The sequence below is a fragment of the Trachurus trachurus genome (assembly GCF_905171665.1).
Source record: "Trachurus trachurus genome assembly, chromosome: 7".
In the NCBI taxonomy this organism is placed as follows: Eukaryota; Metazoa; Chordata; class Actinopteri; order Carangiformes; family Carangidae; genus Trachurus; species Trachurus trachurus.
In genome coordinates this window covers 22,076,874-22,100,328 of record NC_139901.1, presented here as the reverse complement: position 1 = coordinate 22,100,328, position 23,455 = coordinate 22,076,874, and the positions used below count along the sequence as shown (strand labels likewise).

Genomic DNA, 23,455 nt, shown 5'->3' with positions numbered 1-23,455 from the left:
CACTCAGTTTGCATTTACCTGTGATTGGCAGAGAAACTCACTTTGCAGTGAAGATGTTTAAATCAGAGATTTGCTACCTCAGCCTGCTGTCAGGGAAAGGAATGACTGGGTCGACAGAAACCTTAAGGGCAACACTTGTTTTGGAATTGGGTAAAAAGTTATTAAAAGCAACAAGCACACAGATAGACATCAACCTGGGAAAAAATGAGGTTGACACATATTAGTGTCTTCTGCTTTTAGCAGGTTGAACTGTCTGACATGAAACAAGACCACTTTGAGGGTCAAACCCTCCTATGTACTTACTATTCAGGTACCTGTGACTGCTTAACCCACATACTACATGTCTGTACATTATGACCTAAAGGAGACACCTTTACATAAATGACACATATCCATTTCCCAAATGTCAAAGTAACATTCCTGACGGTGGAAAAAAAGGAGAAACGTCAGCCACTCCTCTTTAAAGCCCTAATAGTCAACTGTACTTTAGCTGCAGGTCTTGTGGCAGAATGTAGGCTGAACAGCTGCCTACATTTCTCTTTGGGGAAGATAAAATTCAGCAGTTTTCTGGGAGTGGCAGATCGATCATATTTAAAAAGTCATGTTCATGCCTTCTTAGATCAGAAGTCAAAGGTCACAATGTTTAGATATACTGTATGTAGTCCGTGCTGATTACACATCATAGCATCCTCCAATGTTTAAAATGAAGAGGAGGAAGAACCGGTGACCTGCTGGTTCACTATGCATCATCACATTAAAGGTGAACAAACCTGGAGGTTGTGTTGCTGAGTCAGCAGACACAAGAGGCCCATATGTATGTCACCTCATACTGGATGACAACAGCTTGATTTGACCACATACTCTTAAATATTGTATTTCTGGTCTTTGACTGCCCCCTAGTGGTTATTTTCAGACAAGCCCTTTATTGGATCAGTTCACTATGTGAACAGTGGGTGGCGCCACTTCATAGAAGGCATACATGTTCTTTTCTTGACCCTGCTGTAAGTAACCACAAGAACACCAAATGTGTATTACTAATTTTCAGCTAATGCACAGGTTATCCCTGTGTTGTCAAACTACATTCATTCATTGGGCATCTTATTGAAAAGACTGTACTAACATCCCCTACATATTTTTTCACAGCTGCTCCACAAATAAAATAAGACTGTTGTAATAATGGTTATCAGTATTATTTCTTTTTACCCTTTAACACAGGGTTAGGGTTAGGAAATCCCATAAGAAAGACAAGAAACAAAACAACGATCAGAAAAAAATAATGAAATAAAATGAATATGAAAGTTAATAGAAACAAGGTAACAGAGATTTGTTTCACATTTAACACACATAGGAATACAACATAAACATATACATAGAAATAAAAAATGTGTAAAATGAAATAAATACAAAATTGATGCGATCTTATCAAGGCTCTAAAAGCAACTCAAAACAACATTTTCTTTCTTTTTTTCTAAATGTCAGCAGGACATTTGTGAGTGTGGGAAATTTCTGACTCCCCTCAAGAGCATTAATTTTCCTCCGAAAGTAAACAACGGACTAGATGACATTTATGGTACCACACAGAACATCAAAGGAGGCCTGTGGTTGGACTGCTGTGTCTGCCTGCTGTCCAGATAAGGTGAGAGCAGAGACACGTGAATGCACACATCTGGTTGAATTACATCTATACAAGCTTGGAATTGGGTAAAAAGTGTGCAAGAATGTTGTTTGCCACATGGTTTCATTCTCTGTATTAAAATTAAATCCAAATCCAAATTATATTATTATTATTATTATTTTTTTTTTTACTTTTACATTTAAATGTGTGTATATTAATATATATTTTTATATTGTGTGTATTTATTTTATTTAAACTCTCTCTGTATATCATGTAAACCATGTATATAGCAGCATTGACAAATAAAGTTGACTTAGAATTGACATACACACCTAGAGCATTTCATAGGTGGGACTGTTTATTGTAAAAAATAATAAGTAATAGGAAAGGATGTAAAATATTCTGTATATATAAGCACAGTACACAGTTAATTTACCTTAGACTCACTGCTAGGTAAAACTAATAGGCTCATTTACTGCACATACATATTAGGCACAATATGGCTGGCAGATGTAAGGGATAAACTGTTCACACTGATCAGATTTTGCTTTTGTTTCTCTGCAAACAGACTTGTGGACATTAATATTGCAAAAATATCTAACCTAATGTTGGAGCCAAACAGGGAGAGCATGCTTCAGTCTGCTGGACATGTTGGCTGCTCCTCTCTATGTCAGAGTGTTCTTGATTGATCTTCCCCAAACCATGTGAGTGCTGGTGTCTGATGGAGAGACTTGGCCAGAGAGTGTGTACAGGCTACACAGCGTGTGTGTGGGAGTGTGTGTCCATACTCTGCATTCCTCTGTGTTAATCTTATCTTCCTCCTGCTGAGCTTATGGACCTCTGAACTTTAGGGCAACACACACACGCACACACACACACAAGCACACACACACATACTCAAGTCTACATAAACAAACATACATGCAGTGGTGCAGTATGAATCTATTTATGCACATTGGACAAGTTCATATCTTGGAAAGCTGAGAGAGATTATCCAATGGGGATAATCTATAACTTGATGAATAATGTAGTCTACAGACCAACGTGGACATTTTTTAAGAACTTGATTTACCTGAGGAGACAACAGAGCTGCTAATCACCGACTCATCAATTTTCTTTCAGATTCAACAAGAAGCATCTTGGGAAATCTGTTGTGTCCTTTGAATCATCACACACACACAAAGAAAACATGACTGGATAGACCTGTATTGATGTTGTTGTTGTTGTTGGTGGTCACCAACCTGCAAAAAGGTCAAATGTAAATGTGCTGGAGTGGCCGTTACCTGTCGTTTAAATGTAGTGAATGGTAACAAAGCACATGATCGTTCAGAGGACATCAACAACAGGTCTTTAAATGTGAAGTCTGAATTAAAGCTGAACTTCTGTACTTGTCACTTGAACAAAAAAGCATTTGTTCAGCCACAATAGGTGGTAGCCAGGGAGATGAAAGGACACTGCAAGTACAATACAGCCACCACCCATCAGTCCATACATTCTTTGAAAAAAATGTTCAAGTAATGAAACATCCAGCAAAAATTTACATATGAAATCTTGAAGCATTTCCATTTAATACCATGACAAACTGGTGATGCCATATTACATCCTTATCCTTATCACACATAGCTACATCGGTTTTTACTCATATCCATGCTGATGGAGGAAAAAAAACAGTAATAACAGCTTTTAAAAAAAGTCTAATGTTGTCTTTAACTCACTTTTGATTTCTATTTAACATGTGTCATGGTGTAGTTAAGCTTCATTGTCTCCCCTTTCCTGAAAACAGACATCGAAAACAACATCACATAGAATAACATCATACAATAAAAGTAAATGACAGTAAAATACATGCAGTGCACCGCAATCACCTTTCCTGTTATATTGAAGACATTAATTATGACCCTGTAAACTCTGAATACAACATGTGTTTGTGATGTATCTAGATATTCTTAAGCTTTCAAAAAAGAAATCTAACCTGAAGCCCAAATTGTTTTGTGTCTTTATATGCTTTGCACAATGGCACTACATTTTAATTTTAAGGAGAAATCACATGCCCATTTTCTCAGATTTGTTTATGACAAAATGCAAAGTTAATAATGCATCATGTCTTTAATTTTGGGGCCACATGTTGTCATTCTGCATTAAAAAAAAAAACCCCCCCCCCCCCCCGTAAAAGTTGGAGCACCACATTCTTCTTGGCAGGGAATTATGCGACTACTTTCCACCATGGTTGCAGCACTGTTTTTGGCACCAGACAGTAAAACCATCCCTAGATTAGACTGAATGACGACGTGTCTACCACATTATATTTAGTCTGATGAGGCTTGAGCAGACAGTGTGTGTATACAAGTGTATGTGAGCCTCTGTGGGAACACTGGCTGCCTCATCCCTGAGGCCAGAGCAGAAAGAACATCTGTTCTGAGCAGAAAACGTTTTAAGTCTTCCTTCACCTTCTCCTTGTGTCATGAGGTCACTCTAACCCTGTTGTAACACAAATTGTCTGCAGTCAGACAAACTGCTCTCCCCAGAAGAGCAAATTCAACTGTGTGTAATCAGCTGTTCCGGACTCCTATGTGTGTCAGTGTGTGTGTGTGTGTGTAAGGTCCAGTGGATGCTTTATTTTGTCATAATATCTGGTTTTGTGAGTGAGGAGAGGAACACACACACAAACACATATGATTCATCATAGGCTACATTTATCAAATCACACACCACTTGGGTGAAGCCGATCCAAACACCATGACACTGTCAGTCCTCAGCAGCGGAGCCAGATTACTTTCACGTGTGTCTTTGTTATTTGCTCTTTTTTCTTCCTGTTTTACTGCTGTCTTGCCCTCGTGACCTCCAGTCTACGTGGCGTCGGCGTCAACAAGCTCTCAAACGACGTGTGAACTTTTGGGCATGCCGCGACAATGGCGCCTAAAGACAGGTGCATATGCTCTCTCCACCAGCACCCAGCCGGCCACAGAGGAGCTGTTGACTCGTCTTTACAAAGCAAAACAGGAGTTATAGGGCGGACTGCCACATTCCCTTCTGATGGCCGGCACCTGATTTCCAAGCTCCCAGGTTGTGTGCACCCAAAGGAGTTTTAAAAAAAAATTAAGGAGGTTTCAGATCCGTATTATGTCACAAACACATGCACCATAGACTTTAAATAATCACACAAGCGAGTGCAAGTGAATAATAAAGGAAAGAAAATAGTGATGCTTTCAATAGGCCTACATCTACCACATCGAAAACGCTGTGAAAAGAGCGGAATAGTTATGGAATAAAACAATGAAGGTCTTTCTTGTTCAAAAATAATGCGACAAAGGAGATCAAAGTTAAGATTAATAGCTGTTTCCCTTTGCTTATATCTTTGCCTCCTTACAGAGTCTGCACATATTTGCAAAGTTATGTTTTAGCTTCCTCGTTGAGGCACTTGAAGAAAAGTCTTTTATTTTTTGAGGTTGTAAAACATTAAGTAGAAGTAATTTCCTCTCAGGGCATCATGCCGGGTGGATGCATTTCATGCCGCCCGAAGGCACAAGATATTAAGCCGTGGCCCGGTCTGGGTCTAAATCATCATCATCATATTGTTCCTGTCAGCTCGGTTAATTTCTCCTCGCTGCGAGCAAGCTGGAGAACAGCACATCTTTTATGTGAGCGAGACGGGACGTATTCCCCGCAGAGAGGCGAAGGGAGAAGAGGTTATAGGATGAAGTGGGTGTTTTGTATTGAGGAGAGCACAGAAGAACAGAGCGTCTGTCTCCCGTACCTGCTGGAAAATGTCTCCTCACCGGGGTGCGTAAAAGCCCCGAGCAAAAGGCGCACAAAAGAGCAGAGCCACCATAAAGTGCCGCAGTGTTCTCAGATCATTGTAAAACGTGGTAAATGAACTGTGATCTAACTGTGTTTTGTTCTATAAGAAGTTAAATGGATTATTGTGACAATCAATTTGCAGTTTTACTGATAAATGGGTAAATGATCTCAGATTTTCTTTGATTTTTAGGAATGATTATGTTATCAGCTTCTCATGGGACTTGCCATTCCACCACACTTGTCTGTGCGTTTTCACTTTTACTCCAGATGCGTCTGTGTAGATACTTTAATTTGCCACCTTTCACACTTAATTTACAGCATGAGCCGACAGAGGTCAGTGCAGCTTCAGTTTGCCTGTGACACAGAGTGAATATAAGAAATCTTGCTTCATGTGTAGCCTCTATTTTCCACAATGAGAAGCATTCATGAGTTTAACACGTTTTGTCCGTATTCTACACTGAATTGCACAGTCATCTGTTCACGTTTAATGACAATAAGTGCATGCCTGCAGGTAAAGTGCGGGTCATTAGAACCGTGAAATGCTTTTGGCACACTGGGCACCTGCGGTGAATGGGGGCCGATGGCGCCCTGACGCACGGGGTGTGTCTTTGGGCGGAGATCTGCCCACCCACCCCGCTGCTTCTCCCCTCTGGTTACTATATGAGGAGGCAACTTTGCGACTCCTCCAGCGAGATACATGCAGACTTGGTAGTGGTCTTGTCGATCTCTGCAGGCGTTTCCTGGATTCTGCAGCTGACTGAGGAACGGATCCTTGCACCTGAGCGCACTCCGCCGCGGGAATTGATATATTTATATTCCCCCCATCCGCAAATTGATTCACCGGAGTAGCCAGACGTCAACATGCCTCGGTCATTCCTTGTGAAGAAGTATTTCTCCAGCAAGAAGCCATACTACAGGGAGAGCCAGCTGGAGAGTCAAAGTGGTAAGATTGTCCTCAGTCATTGAGTTTGATGCATCTGTAGTTCACAGATATGATCTCTTCTATTTACCTTAAGACACACATCAGAGCCATGTGACTTGTATGATGCATGTGGCTTCCTGAGTGTAGAACTTACTGAAAGGTGTTTCCAATGAACTGGAAAATGTGCTAATGGAAAAGTCATGGCCAGGCCTGTGGTGAATGCAGTAACAAGACACCAAGAATGAAAACTAGTTTAGTGCTTTATTAGATTATCAACACATTTAAGTGAAAACCCACCTGACTTTCTTTCCTCTGTGTTGCCAGCTTTTGTCCCAGAGAGCTTCCCCCGGGCCGAGCTTCCAACACAGGACAACAGCTCTGCCCTGACATGCCATCCCACCAACCCATTCTTCAGCGGCATGGACACCCTGCCTGCTCCCCTCTCCCCGGTCACACCAGTGTCTCTGCCCCCTTCACCCCTGGGTCCCCTGGACCTCAGCAGCTCACCCTCCAGCAGCAGCGGCGAAGAAGAGGAGGATGGCGGACGCACTTCAGATCCCCCCAGTCCGGATATCATCCAGCATATCTACCACTGTCTCCACTGCAGTAAGAGCTACACCAGCCTCTCTGCACTGTCCCACCATCAGATGGCCCACCACAATCTCTCCCACTGCGCCCCGCTGCAGCAGACGCCCTCTCTGCCCACTGAGGTGTCTGCACGCCCGGCCTTCCACTGCAAACACTGCCCCAAAGAGTACACCAGCTTGGGAGCCCTGAAGATGCACATCCGTTCACACACCCTGCCCTGTGTGTGCCCCACCTGCGGCAAAGCCTTCTCCAGACCGTGGCTGCTCAGAGGACACATTCGCACACACACAGGTATGCACCAGCAAGTGTTCACAGCATTGATTCCTGAGCTCTGTCGGCTTGTAAATGCAACAACAGGTTGCACCTTGTGCTCTTTTGATATTCATTGACGTCTCCTGAGGTGTGAGCAAATGTTGTTGCTTTGCGAGGCACAATCTAATCAGCCTCACAGTAGTTCTGCATGAGAAAAGCAATCTGCATTAACTAAGTTAGGCTAGTGTTCCTGCTCTTTTGTTGTTTATCTGTGCAGCTATTTGAAAGACAATGACCTGAGGACAGAGCTTTTGGCCTGTTAATGAAGTGTTTCCCTGAAGCTAACAAGTTTTTTTATTTTCCCCCTCCTGACCAGGTGAACGCCCCTTCGCTTGTCAGCACTGCAATCGGGCTTTTGCTGATCGCTCCAACCTCCGCGCCCACCTGCAGACCCACTCTGAGGTGAAGAAGTACCAGTGTGGCTCCTGCTCGCGGACCTTCAGTCGCATGTCCCTGCTGCACAAACACAACGCCTCTGGATGCTGCCCTGCCTCATAGACTCGCATTCCCTGGACTGCTCTCATAAGCCAGTTGAAGCTGCTTGCTGGTTCTGATCCTCCACCCCCACCCCTATGATTAGAGCCAATACACCCAGAGGACATTTGGGGAATTGATGCCAGTTCATTTCATGACAGGAAATCTGGAGTTCTCATGCTTTTATACAATGACTCACTAAGTGCCTTTTTTTAATATTTCAAGACTTTATGTTTATCAGATTTTTTGTTTTGAGGTCATATTGGCTGCGGCACATTTTTTGCTGTGTCCTGTCATCTGTGTGTATGTGAGTGTGATTTGAGGGCAGCTGGACATGCAGTTAATACCCAGGAAACTCCATTGGTGCCGGCCGGTCCGGGACTCTGGCCATGTTGCAGCTGCTTGGGTGTGTTTGTGTGCGTCTGTGGTGTATGTGGGGATGTCATTCCTCACCATACTATACATACATGGCATGTGTGTGGAAATGAGCAAGTGTGTGTGTGTCTGTGTGTGTGTGTGTTGAGACAGCTGTCTGTGTATGGTGTACCGTGGAGGCAGGGCGCTGAGAGACGTGTTAGCTGTGACCTCGACGACAGGTGACCCCTCGCTCGCCTTGCCCCACGTCACAAAACTCCTTCTACACATATTGTGTCATTGGACATGAAAGGACCATTTAAGGTTGACCAAAAACAACAAAACACAAAATTGCCTTCACCAATACTGTCATTTATTTAGACATGTATTTTTTGGGGGGGAAATTGTGAGCCACAGTTTTTATAAACTACTTTGCTGACCATGTCTTCAAATGGGAATTCTGTGCCTTTTTTTAAGGTTGTGTATTTTTCTGCCACATGTAAATAAAAGCTTTGTTTCTTAAAAAAAAAAACTGCTGTGGACCCTCTTACTCTGTCCTCTTATTAATTAGTATTTCAACACGCATTGTATTAAGTCATGACTTTAAATGAGTTCATCAGGACAGACATGACAGGTTCTGAATGGGAAGATAGAGCTGTGTGTGTGTGTGTGTGTGTGTGTGTGTGTGTGTGTGTTAGGGAGAGCGGGGACAGGTTTGTGTGATGCTGAGTGATAAGGGGAACACCTGCACACACCTGCCACGCTGTCAGCGCACGCAGGCACACATGGTGAACATATGCTATAGAGGTGAGGGAGAGAGAGAGAGAGAGAAGGGTTCTCACACTGACTGCAGTTGATTGAATCAAGATTAAAATATATAAAAAAAGAGGAAGAGAAGTTCCTCCTGAGCAAATTTCTTTTGGGGAGGGGAAAAAAAGTCAGTGTGAAATTAGCTGAGTGTGGGAATCCCACTGACCCACTTCCTGCTGTAGGAGCAGCCAGGGATGGAAGCAGGAAACTTTTAGGCTCTAAACCAGCACATATACCGCAGACAGTGAGGCTCTGGGCTGCTTCGAAATAACCTTGGTACTGACACAGGTTCTGTGCAACCATCTGCTCCATGATGGTGAAACTCTGTTACCTTGTAGGAACTTTTGGAGGAAGTCTTGTGTTTACGAGCCCAGCTGAGGTTGAATGTCCAGGGTGCACATATGGTAGCAATGTGTCTACAATCCCCGCTGCCCTTCTGACCCACACACACTGTCGCCAGCATGTCTTAGTGAGGTAACAGCGCGTTTCCTCCAATAGCCCTCAGTGTTGAGAGGTGGATGCATGTGTGTGTGTGTGTGTGTGTTGGGGATGGGGGGTGGTGAGGAGGTTTGAGGAGGCTCTCAAAAAGCTTGGGATCAGATTGCATGACTTAGCTTGCCCAATGTAAACAGCACCCGAAAGACTAGACACACATGAACACTCACAGCCACACATGCAAACACACACCTACTGAATGAAGATTTTTTACTTTGATCAAGGGGGGATTTTTTCCATTTGTTTGCATGAACCTCTCTGGGCTGTTCTGAAGTCAGAGGTGAGAGTCATTTAGCTGCTGCACACCTACACAGGTAGTGAGTCACAGCGGCTGAGACACAAGCCACAGGGGACTAAACTGTCTGAGAAGACATGTGAGATATCAAATAATCCTATAGAGTCAGATGATGTTCATTCATTACTCCACTGGGAAATCTAAACTCTGCCCCCATGGGTTTTCAAAAAAATCAAAACACAAAACAAATCAAAACAAAAAATCCACAAAAAGCCGTCATTTCTGATAGGTTTTTAGACATTTTGAAATTTAACTCTTGACATCTTGCTAGGGGGACATTTTTCTGGTTTGTAGTGTGTAGGAGGCAGTCTATCACCTTGTAGCTTTGAGGCAATGAGATCACTGGACCTGTCACCTTTCTTTTTCAGAGTGTGTTGGTGTGTGTAATATCATATTAGTCTCCTCAAAGTGTTTTAATGTTCGCAGCGTCACGCATGCGGGCCCTGACTAATGTGACATTCTTGAGCCATTAGTGACAGACATACAATACTGCCGTCTGAGAGAGAAAGAGAGATGGAGAGAGAAAGAGAGGGCTGCTCTGTCTTTGCAGTCTGCTCTTGAGTCAAACTAATAATTTAATTTTCCTCTAACAGGAAATAATGTTATGCTGACCTAATTACGAAGAAAAGGGGATTGCCGTTCATTTTAATCTCTCACATGTGTTATTCCCATGGAAAGAATGTCTAAGCACTATTGCCTCGCTCTAGTAAATGAAAACAATAAAAAATTAAATCACTCTTTCTTTTTTCTTTTTGCAGTGAACCGCGGATGTTGCTTTGTGAACAAAAAAGACCAGTTTGGCTTTGTGTACAGACAAACCCTGGTGTTTGACAACTTGCAGCCGGATGAGTTTTATTTTGTTATACGGTGCCGTCATCTTGGAAACAGAGAATATACCTCCCTCTAAACAATCCTGCTGTGTGGAGTCATAAGTACGGCTTCACATGTGTGTAACAGGGTAGATTACAGGGCTGCATAAACCCCAGTCTCTTGATTTGAGTAATGGGAAGCAGCAGTTTCAGAGTCAGCAACTGAAACAAATCTTCTCCAACACATTGGACTGACATTTTTGAAAGCTGAAATTGCAGTTATTTCTCCCTCTGCTGCTTTGCTGTCAGTGCGCGTGTTTGTGGTAATGTTTGGGACACAGGAAGTGTTCTGTCAGCCTTGTATAAACACAGCCCGTCCGAAAAAGCGCTGATATAAAGCATCTGGGTGCGGCTCCAGCTGTTTGTGTGTACACGGATGTATGATTGTGTATGAGCGTGGGTGTCTGTGAAGTGTTGCTTTCTCTCTTGCCAGGGGGTTCACAGTGGTCCACGCCGAGGACGAGGGGGCGTACAGTACATTGCTGAAATCAGAGCTGGCGGTGTGTGTGTAGAGCTGAATCACTGGAGGGTCAGATTCGAGCCAACAGGGTTAAGTCACTGGGTTAATGTTTCAAACCCCTCTCACAAGCGGCACCGCTCTTACACAATGACACTGACCCAAGAACCTTTCCCCCTGCTGGAGGTTGGCAATCGGTCTCAACAGACTCCCCTCAATCTACATTTTTCCTCAAGAAGACACTGAAGATGATTTCCCATTTTAATATTTACAGACTGGCAAAGAATTTCTGCAGAAAATGAGGAGCGGATGTAGGATGGGGAAACCAAGAGCCTGAGGTTTGTCGTGCACCGGGGATAAGGAGATAATGAAAGAGAAGAGATTGAGGGGAAGAGATTGGACATTGGGGTATGAGGAGTGTGTGTGTGTGTGTGTGTGTGTGTGTGTGTGTGTGTGTGTGTGTGTGTGTGTGTGTGTGTGTGTGTGTGTGTGTGTGTGTGGGTGGGGGGTGTCTGGTGAAGAATGAGTGTTTCTGTTTGTGGGCCGTTTATCAAATCAGTAGGGAGTACAATTTGCAGAGGAATGCCACATGTTGCAATGCAGACTTGATCAATGACATGTGCTGCAAGGGCAGAGAGATACACTCACTGTGGACGCCTCCTCACTGAGGAGCTTCCACCACTCTGGACGCTCTCATTGCACACGGACGTCCACATGTATGAAAACTATGTGACACACGCACACAAAGAGCTCAGGTCTCTGGACAAATAAACCAGTTTTAACCAAGGACAGGATATGGCCTCTAGGAGGGGGTACTCGCCATTTCCTGCCCACCTCCGCACTCCTGCTGTCCCCTTCAATGGTGTGTGTGTGTGTGTGTGTGTGTGTGTGTGTGTGTGTGTTATGTGGCTGGTACTGTGTTTCCTCCTAAACACAGACCCTCTCTGTCCCACAGGGTCAGAGGGTAGAGGATGAGCCATAAAGGGACAGGAGAGCAAACGGATGAGATGCACTGTGTGCAACAGTCAACCTTGTGCCATCCAGTGCTGCATGTCACGTGTGTACAGGTTTCCATTACTGCACTTATAGTCAAGGGTCAGATGAAATGCGCTGTTGAGCTCTATTCACTGAAATAAGCATGAAGGCCAAGAGGAAGTAGGACATTATAGATAAAATCTTGTACCATGCATTGATATAATTTGGAGATCCGGAAAATCAATTTGTGCTAAAAAAAAAAAAAAAAAAAGCATATGGGAATGTCTGTCAGTGAATACAGTTAGTTATGCACAAGGCAAAGTTAAGATACTTGTTTAATGCAAAAATGACACAATCTAATTTTCCCATATATATTATTTAATCTATAATATCTGTCCCTGCTGTTTCAATTGTTGTTTTTAATAATCTGTCAATAAAAAGTTTAAACATATGCACAATCAACATAAATGATAAAAAACAAAATAAAACACTTTAAACTTCGCCCACATTCTCCTCAAACCACTGTATATTTTGGTACAGACATTACAAAAATGTTGTAAACTTTATCAGGACATGTTTGCTCCTACTTACATTATGGTTTCAAGTACTTGCATTTCATTTTGAGTATGATGCAGATTTATAGTTTTACTTAGTATACTTAAAAAACAAAACAAAAAAACTTTAGGCATATTTTTCTAAAAACTCCTTTAAAATGATGCTGTCATATGTTGAAGTCTAAATTCAATATCAGTAAAAATCTGAGTTCTTCTTCCTGCACCACACTGAACTTTACACAAAGGTGACAACAGGAGGGCTCCATGTCACAGTGACCTCACACATATCTGAGACTGACTCTCACCGTCTGGTGCAGTTACACTTGATCTGATAAATGTTATGCAATGTAAATGGAAAGGGAGACAGTGTGGTTTACTGATGTGGTGCAGTGGAGGAGGAGGTTTAACACATGGGCTCTGTGAAATTATTAATTCATCTTAACACAAGGACCATTGCAGCTAAATGTTTATCTCTCATCTGTTAGTTTCTCACGCAGTTTCAGTCACGGGGCGTTAAGATGATAATATGCAGACAGCTACTAAATTAAAAGTATTCAGCACACTGCACATCAATAGATAATTTCCTCAAAGTTCAGCAGTTTCCATCGCTGCCGTTCCCATCAATGATAGAAACACTGATGGAATATATGCAAAGTTGAAGTTTCTGTCTTTTATTAAAAGTTGCTCTATTTTCCAGAGCCCTTGTTCCAGTTGCATGACCCCACACAGCCTCACTACGCCCCCACATTTGTTGCACAGAGCAAAGTGATTGTGGTTGCATCAGTGGTAATGTGACCGTGGCTCAACACACTTCATTTCACTGATTTGCACACCATCACCCAGACGGAGGGTGGGAGGGGCGCAGAGGGGGATTCAGTGAAATACAAGGATTACTTTAGGAGGGAAACCATTATAGGGCCTTGATTTACTGGAATTGGTGCAATCAGAAAAATCCCGAACATTCAGTCCTTAAACCGTCTCTTGTGATATATTTTAACTGTGAGTCAACCAGCCCTGCATGTGGTGCAAGAGAAGGAGTATCAGGACCGAAAGTGATGTGCATGAACCACCGCCAGTAAGCTGAACCAGCAAGTCATGACATGAGAGAGGACTAACAGAGGGGACGAAATGCAGAGAGCACATACTAGGGGGGGTGTTACTAAAAAAGCATGTGTCAGGATAGATGTGAAAGAATGACATGGTGATTATATTAATACGAGAGGAGAGGGTATCAAAATAAAAAAGACTGCTGTTGTGTTTTGCTTGGACCTCTGGACAAGTCTGTGTTACACTTGGCAGGTGAGAGCAGAAAATCGCCGCTGCTGACTGTTTTTCTTCTTCTCTTTCATCCCTCTCCCCTCTCTCACCTCATGTTGTGTCATTCTTTCTCTCCCTCTCTCTCTCTCCCCCTTATTTACCACAGGTATTCAGGTATTTACCCCCAGGGCGCTGCTGGTGGTGCTGAGAGGTGCAAGGTGCACTTTTGTCCTCCTGTCAGGGCCTGTGTGGGCCCAGGGGGGCGCCAGCCGAAGGACTGGGACAGTTCTATTGTCCCGGTGCATTCCAGTCAATGAAGGATATGGTCGGGGACGAGGGAGGGGTGTTGAGGAAAGGAGGGGGCCAAGACGGGTGGAGATCAGCCTCTGAGTTGGGGAACTAGTGGTTCTGTGTGTGTGTGTGTGTGTGTGTGTGTGTGTGTGTGTGTGTGTGTGTGTGTGTGTGTGTGTGTGTGTGTGTGTGTGTGTGTGTGTGTGTGTGTGTGTGTGACTGCAGAAAGCACAGATTGCCTCCCCTCTCCTCCCTCTCCTCCCTCTCCTCCCCCCTCCTTGTCCCGTTCTGTCCTGTCCCTTGAGCAGCCGCAGGGCAGGCCAATGCACCTGCCTGAAATCCACACCCCAGGGCCAGACGCCTATCTCCCACATCTCCAAGGTTTTATAGAAACACCGCATGCGCCACACACACTGGTGTCCACTTACACACTTTTAAAAGGGGGAACACAGAGGGACATCCAATTATGTTGTACTGTGCGTATTAGAAAATTGAACTCAAAATCAACCAAACAAAAGAGCCTCTGAATCCCCACCACCCGCCCCTCCCGTACGTTTTCACTGAGCTGTCCTCTTAAAATTTCTCTGATTATACACATGAAAGTCTGCTCACGGGTTTTGTGGAGTCTTGCTGCGTTTTGAGGCTCCAAAGGGAGCAGCATGAAATCTGATGAACTGCATCAAATGGTTTGACTCAAGTTGAAAACTGCAAGTTTGAAACAAAGTGAATAAATAAATAAATAAATCTGGGATTGTGTTGTTGAAAACAACATATCTCTGCAGCCTGCTCCTCTGAGGCTTTATCCTTTGTCTGATGTACCAATAGTTTGGGGGAAAACCCCTCTGCCCACCTGTCTCTGGTCTGGAGTCAGAGGGTCTGTGTCCGACCATTTGTGTCACTGTCCTAAACCAACAATCTGACACTTAAACCTACTGTCTGCTGCCGCGTGGAAGCGAGAAAGTTGTTTCCTTTGAAGTCGCATTCAATCCCTGAACAGTATCTGTAATAGATTTACTGCTTCTCGACAGAACAACAACTCACATGATTCACAGTGAGCACGGAGACACTAAAAGCTACCGAGCATAGAAAATAATGTTTATCACAATTACTTCTTCTTTGTCACTGTCGCACACGCACTTCTTCATGGTGACAGAGCCCCACATAGAGCCCTGGGTCACATATGTACCTACTGCTCAGCTCATGTGCCCCTCACCTCTCACATTACAATCACATCACTTTGCCACAGTGGAGTTTGCCATGTTTTCTTTGGCAGAACAACAGTCAGCTCTGGTTTGTCATGCTGAGCAGATTCACATTGCATGAGAGGCAAGTTGGTCTAACGTTGCATGTCAGAACACATGGCCAGGCTGATGTGCATGCCTGTATGTGTGTGTGTGTGTGTGTGTGTGTGTGTGTGGTAACCAGACCCTCTTGAGCAAGTAGGGACAGGTGTGTCACCACCTGACCACACCCCCAGGCCACACTGCACCTCCTGTCCCTAACACCTGTCCCCTTCGTCTGTCCAAAGACCTGCTCTCTCTCTCTCCCTCACACACACACACACACACACACACACACACACACACACACACACACACACACACACACACACACACACACACACACACACACACACACACACACACACACACACACACACTGGCTGAGGATCTGAGAGGAAGGCAGGTTGCTGGACTGTGACGGAGTGCAGGAGGATCAGATCAGGTGGCACGTTGGCCACTTTGTCTCGAGTACCCACACAGCTGTCCCCCTGAAACCAGAACTCCATCGAAGCGCCGCGTGGTTCAATGTCCCTGTCTGCCCGACGATGTGGTGTCATCTCTGCCCACATGGTAACGTCTCCACAAGCTGTCGGAGAGATGCTTCAGACCATCACATCCCACTGGCAACAGATGGGAAAGTATCAAAACAATGTCTCCTCCTGATGTTCAACAACAACAACAGCAGCACCCCCCCCCCCCCTATCATTTCAAAGCTTTTGCATTCATTCATATATTTTATTATGAAGCTTACATGTTAATTGTATTGATATGATTAGCTGGAGATTTTCTAAGATGTAAGAGAAGTTAATAAATACACTTTATAATTATGAATTTTGCTACAGTTTTAGCAAGGATTATTTTGGTAATATTATTTTTTTTAAATTTTGCCTGTAAATTTCAAATATCTCTTGTTTGAATTACCTTATTACAGCCTTTTTTTTTTTAAATAAAAGAAATACATGGAATTTGCTCTTGCTTTGCACCTTATTTGTAGGCCTAGTTGATTTACCTATTCAATGCAGGATCCTTTATTCTTTATGTTAAACTTATGTCGGTAATTTTGTAATTTTTGTCATGTTAAGGCAATTATAACTCGTTTTTTAAAAATCAGCTCTGACTCAACTTTCTTTTCCTTCATGCTGCGCTCACGCCATATGGGATGGATGTTAGAGATGGCAAAGATTCTTCTGTTTATGACCCGCATGTGCTCATGTCAACAAGATGTTTGTATAATTACAGAGTCAGATGTTTGAGTTTGATTGTTTACTTTTCATTGGCCGTAGAAATGAAAATGTTGTATAAGTTAATTATGGCTTTAATAACAGTGAATAACAGTGAATGACAGTATTTGGCGGCCATATCTGTTTGGCTTTCAGTGACTTCTGCATTAGCAAGTGTCATTGTATTCATTTCCATATAAATAGTTGTTTGTTTACAGCCTGCGTGATCATATGACTGACTGACTCGCCGCGTTTGACTCATTTCTAATGATGTCACCATGTCTTCAGATTTTCGCCGAAGCTGGTGAGTAACACGTTATTATAAGTAATAAGAATGATGACATGCCCAGATCTATGAAATAAGACCCAAGTTATAAGGAAAACCATTTTCCTTAAGGTATTTCTGTGTGTGTGTGTAAGAAAGAGAGAGAGAGAGTGGGAGAGAGAAAGGGAGGGAGAGGTCAAAGCAGCCTGAAGGCCATTGTAAATTCCTCGCTGGCTCAACCAAAGACATTCTTCTCTGTTGTTTTTCTTTCTAATCTCTATGCTCAGATTACCAGCTAGAGGGCCCGACCAGATGAGAGGAGAACAGGGTGGCATGCGTGCACGCACATGTGCCCAAACATGCACAAACACACAAACACTAGCTGTACAGACCGGCTCCGTGTAGCTAAATCACAGACACCTCGGTATGCTGCATCACTGGATGCTGCAGCACATTAATGGAAGATCTCACCTCCATCTGATACATGCAGTGACTCCAGCTGAATTTAATGTCACACAAATGAAAAAATAACACAGCAACACACTGAAGTCATTACCTGAGTGCTCTTTTTTTTTTAAACCTAAAGAAAACACCCCCCTATGGAGAGCACTGAGAGGATTCCCACACGACAGCCACCCAAGCACACACACACAACACACTTATTTAAAACTCCATTAATGGCTTTCCATTAAGCCATTCCAGATGTGCCCAAATCACTTTCACCGCAATGACACTGCTCCTCTGAGATTCACTGTAAGATTTAATCACAGTTGGTTAATAAAACAAGGAAATTTAGTTATTTTCTTCCTTGCAGAATAAGAAAAGTTCCCAGGAGTTCCAACTGTGTAAAATGTGAGCAGTCAGAGTAAACTGACCTCACCCTGAATTATTTTGGGGAATACAGTAAATGAATAAAATAAATGAGATTAATTTTTGTTTTAAAGTGGATAACTTCCCCAAATATTTTATCTGTGGATGTTTGATTGACATTATGTAGAGAAGAAGTTGCCTCATAAAAAATCAGGTGAAGAGGGAAGGATGGTCTCTCTGGGCTTAGTTATGTTCATTTACACTATCATTAACAGAGCGCCATGACTTAATGCCATTACAACATGAATTTGCCATCAGATAACAGGAGGCTGTAATGAATTTTTGAATCCTGACAACAGACCATAGCTACTGACAACAAAGACTCACAGTGGTTGGAAATGTATGTGATGTCATGGAATAATAATAATGCAGGGTGGTGAAACAGTTATGTGTTATAAAGATGATATCATGTGTAACTGGGAAAGTTCCGATGATGAAAACATCATTATGCATGGATACGGTTCTAAGTTATGTCAGTAAAATCCCTGTCTGTGGTTTGGAATCAATAAAAATGTTTATTTCAGCGACTACAGCCGCTACACGGTCTTTATTCTCTCCTGGCCTGAGTTCGGGTTCAGTGGACAGAGAGTAGGCAGATGGAAGTGATGTAGAGAGACTGAAAAAAGGTGCAGAAAAGACGTCTGCTGAAACAAATTTGAACTGATCAAATGTCTTACAGGTCTTGAGGCTGCGGGGGAAACTCTGGTCTTCATCCATTTATGTGATCATGCCTCCATCCATTTATACTTTAAAAAACTAAATAAAGAGAGCAGAAAAGTGGATTGGAATATTAAAAATCACACAATCTGGTGATACATGATGGACAACGACACACATTCTGTTGCGCTTAAATTGTAGAGCAAACTTTCTCTGGTGACACATGCACACACATGCAGATCCCAAACAGCTGGGTAAATCTGGTGACAACAGACATGGAGGCAGTGAGTCATGTCGACCCAGTAAGGTGCTGCAACAGGGGGGGCAGAGACAATTTAGTTTTCACCTGTCTGTAACTTTTTCTAATAATTACCAGTTTCTTATTTGCACTCTTGCCTCTCTACCCAACCTGGCCCAACCTGTGGTGCTAAAAGACACACCGCTAATCAAGCTAAAAGTAACACCTGATTTGAAAGCAGGAGGAGGGAGGGCAAAGGAGATAAAAAAAAACAAAACAGTTAAGTAATTACCCACACCTCACCTCAGACCCCCACTGACTTGGCATATAGCGCAGGCTTGGCTGAACCAGCATGAGTCTTCACACTTCAACAGGTGTGGGAAGAAGAAAAGAGGGAAAGGGAGTGAATGATGAAAAGAAAAGGAGAAAAAAGGGATTCTGAGCACCTGTTTTGGACTCCCATGCCTTCCTTTTGCGGGCCGGGGCTTGCACTGCCCTGCCCAGAACAACACATTCATGTCTCAGTGGCTGCTCAGCTATGTGAAGCAGCGCTGGGGTCAGTTTTCAGAGGTTAGAGATAAACATAAATGGGGGGAAAAGAGTCAAGAAGGGCCTGTAATTATGGTCAGTAATTACTTATGGTAAAGGGAGTGAAGGAAAATCAACTGCAGGTCAACCAGAATTTCATTTAGCCTCACAAGATCACACATCAAGTGATGTGAACAGGGAGTAGGAAAACTTTATGACTGCTGCAGAGATGGCTTATTTTAGCTTCAGTTAAGTGTTCATTTCAAAGTGACAGCAATGTTGAAAGATGGCAAACTAATTCTTAAAAACTTGTTTTATGATAGTCAATTAAGTTTTCTTTGTAATTGTGTCAAAATAATTAGAATTTTTTTTTAAATGTTATTTTTAAACTTGATTTAATGAAAATATTTAAATTTTAAGGCTAACTCTCATAGTATCATAATCCACCATCTTCTTCTCTCCTTTTATTGGGTTAATTTCAAGTAAAGATTGCCTTGATTATAAAGAGGATATTTGAAGTGACAGTTACAGGCTGAAATTTTAACTATTTTTCAAACCAAATAAAAACAGAAAACATTTTTCCTGCTATAAAAGGGTATGCAGCAATGATGAAATCTATATTTAAAAAAAAAAAGTTTAAAATTTACTGCATAAAATCATGGAGGTAGGTGTCATAAATCCTCACATTTTCCCACCTTGTTGATTAAAGAAACGGACCTGACAGTATACTCGTCGTGGATCATGGACACTGCCAGAAAAATCTAACTTGATGCATCTAAAAATCTAAAACTGTTCTGTTCATGTTCCATTAATGGTTTATGTTATTTTGTTTATCTAATGTGCAGCGATGAGAGAAGCCAACATGAAGATCAGGTGCTAGTTGAACTTTTTCAGAGTTATTCTAACATTTTTCTCCACACTCACAACAAACACAGCCTGGTCATCTGATCTGACCAGTTAAGCATATCAGGGGTCTGGAGGTTCCTTCTCCCTCCTCTCAGTGCTCCCACCTCAAATCTAACACACACACACACACACACGCACACACACACACACACACACACACACACACACACACACACACACACACACACACACACACACACACACACACACACACACACACACACACACACACACACACACACAGTAACAGCATGCCTACCGAGCTCACTGAGGCTCATTAACCTCCTGCTGGTGGGGGTGGGGGTCAGGGGCATCAAAGTGGCAGGATCACTGCAGACTCACCCAGCAATCCTACCATGGGGGTCTGGAGCCGCAGCGTCTCACCCCCTAATGAGAGGCCATGACATGCACACATCCACACACACTTTGACCCCTCAGGACCAGCTGGAAAAGAGAGTCTGACATGCCTGTCGCAACCCCCCCTCCCCTCCCCTCCTCGCCTCCTCCATTCCTCACCCCAAACTCCACACATTCCAGCTACAATAGCGGCTCAGAGTCACCGCTGGCTCGCTTACGTCTCACCTACCAAATTTACGGTAATGCAGAGGGAGAACCTGAGGGAGGGAAGGGGGGAAAGATGGACAGTTATTACATGAAGTCAGAAGCACACAGTATGATTTAGTGCGGGGCTGGAGGTATCAATTATATTCACTCTCACTCTATCAGCTTTTTTCAGAAGTGGTCTGAAAAATACAAAAAGGGTGTTTGCATTTTTAACTCAGTTGTCATTGAACTGTCAGAAAAAGACAAATCTGGGTGGGAAAATGTCTTCAAGAAGTAATTTAATCAAAAATACTCATTGATTGATCTCCATCTTCCAATAAATCAGTGATCACTTTAAACTTTAACTCAGTGGCTACTGTTATAACCTCAGTTCGGATTTACAACCGAGGTTAACGGCAGAGATCAAACCACATTTCCCTATACAGCTTGTCTCACACCAGTTTGAAGTTAATACGACATCCTGATGCTCATTGACTTCTTGTATCTGTGGGTTCATTTAAGTTCCTGTGAGGCGTCATAAACGAGAGACAGATGAGGAGAGAGAGAAAAAACAAAACAAACACGCCTTTCTGTCAATCAGCACCACTGATGGTAAGTGGCAAATACACTTAGGAGGCATGTGGGAAGGGGGAGGTGGTGAGTCAGGGGAGAGAAAAGAAAGGGAGGGAGAGAGAGAAGGAGGGAAGGAGGGAGGAGTGGGGTGGTGGAATAGCTTTCTGCCAGAAAGGCAAGTGCAGCAGCAGCAGCGGGGTGAGGGAGGGGTGTAGGGTCGAGGGAAGAGGCACCTTGCAACAGCTGGTCTCAATTATCCGTGGAGGGGCTGCTGAGCGTACAGGAGCATGTACTATGTATGCAAGTGTGTGTGTGTCAGGTTGAGGCATCGCAGGGGGAGGGCTGAGACCACTGGCGCCAGGAGGGGTGCAACAGGTCAGGGAGGATGAAGATTATAAAAATACTAGCAGGCAGTTGGCCTTGGTCCTGCACAGTGTGAGTGTGTGTGTGTGTGTGTATGGTGGATATTCCTTGCCTGCCGCAGTGCCACAGGATGTGGAAGTGTGTGTGTGTGTGTGTGTGTGTGTTGTGCCCACAGTGCATCAGGGCGGTGTGTTTCTGCATACATCCTGTGAGATAACCTTCCTGGTTGAATAACAACAGCTCATCCCATGATTTTACTGATGAAAGTTGTGTCTGTGGCTGAGATTATTTAACATCAAACTTCTAGTCTGGACTTTCTACTGAGATCCGAGATTTATGTTGACACTACAGGCAAAAACAGTGATCAATTTTGAGATTTTGGACAATTTCTCTTCCTTAACATGTATTCTTTCAGAAAGGTTGACAGACATGGTAGAAAATCCACATTAAGGTGGTTATTTTACTTCATTGTGTCTCTTTCGTCAGTAGATTTCTCCTAAATACACCAAAAGTTAGCAGCTGACATACTGTCCTGTGCCTGTTGTCTGACCCATGTCATGTCAGGTATCATTGTAAAACTCTCTCTCTTCTGAACATATTGTAGGCTCCAAAAATTGTCATTTCCTCCTTATCTGCGACCAATTGTAAAAGTACTACGATTTACATTAACAATCTATGGAATTTTACATCTTTAAAGGCCATTTTCTCAAAATTAGTTTTTTGGGCCCAAAATCTTGACTTCAGCAACACTTACAGACACCAAACCTTCCAGTTTTATTCCTGTCTATATTCTGAAAGTTTTTACAGAGGGGATTGTTGATATATCATTCAAATCACGTCAACAAAATAAAACAAGAATTTTGAAAGGGGCTTTGAAAGGGGAAATGGATGCACATTAGCGCACATTTCATTAGATGTTGCCTCATTTACATATTTAAACATACAATTTGACAAAACTTGTAATTCAAAATATATTTTTCTTAATGTAAGTGATAAACTTGGGAAGTTTTATGCTGAGTCTGTTAGTTAAAATTTTACCCTAGTCACCTGTAGTGTCCCCCCTTGTGTTAACGAAATCCTTAATATCTTAATGGATTTCTGCTACAGGCCCACTGAGTGCATGTTTACCTACTTAGCTATTTACTCAACATGATAAATGCACACATAATATATTCTTATCACAGCGAATAGGTAATGAAAATAATAAGTCACCATGATTGGTGGTATTGGGCTTTATAAAACACATCTGACTGGAGGTGATCTCCAAAGTGTTTCAGCAGCTGCCTCATCACCTGGACCACAGCACTGGGTCCCAAATGAATTAACATGGGACAAATGAGTGTATGACGCCCTCTAGTGTTCAATAAGTAATACCACACAAGGAGATACATTGAGTGATTAGACGTCCTGCTACTACACAATGTGATTTTGTTTTACTTCTTTATCCTAGCTACATTTATCTGACAGCTATTGTTACGTAGTTCTTTTTAGATTAAGATTTTACACATCCTTTGGTCCCTATTAAAAAATGTAAAAAAAATAAATAAATATATATTTTATTGAAATGCAACAGATTATCCTGGATTGAGAAAACAAGTCATGTTATTAAGAGGCAGGTGCAGACTTTGTGAGGCCATTGAATGCACCACCGGCTGAGAGGAGCATGATATGCCAACAAATGGTTCCTCACATCTCGAGAGCAAGTTTTGACAAATGAAGCAGTTTCAGGAAACAAAAGCTACGTAGTCGAAACTGGCTCGTGAGTCGTGACGGAGGAGGATAATCCCATGTTGCATTCACATTTCCAACGAACTCTAATAATAGGACGCGCCGAGTTTTTCAGCTTCTTCATTAACCCCCCCCCCTGTTCTAGTCCATCTCAGCTGTTCTGTAAGGTAGCCTCTATATTGGGGTTAATGGGAGGTCGGCTACATATTTACACC

The 23,455-nt window shown here is 42.9% G+C and overlaps 2 protein-coding genes across 2 annotated transcripts in view; both read left to right on the top strand.

Moving 5' to 3' along the window:
* LOC310988112 (protein NLRC3-like) overlaps positions 1 to 23,455 on the top strand; it is a gene marked incomplete at its 3' end in the record, with an annotated part of 78,864 nt that overhangs the window by 47,116 nt on the left and 8,293 nt on the right. The gene's annotated exons all lie outside the window — the stretch shown is intronic.
* snai1b (snail family zinc finger 1b) lies at positions 6,269 to 7,898 on the top strand. Its single transcript, XM_083974883.1, has 3 exons — positions 6,269 to 6,356; positions 6,660 to 7,214; positions 7,552 to 7,898. The coding sequence occupies exons 1-3, from the start codon at positions 6,275 to 6,277 to the stop codon at positions 7,731 to 7,733; spliced, it is 819 nt and encodes a 272-aa protein (XP_083831009.1). The 5' UTR covers positions 6,269 to 6,274; the 3' UTR covers positions 7,734 to 7,898.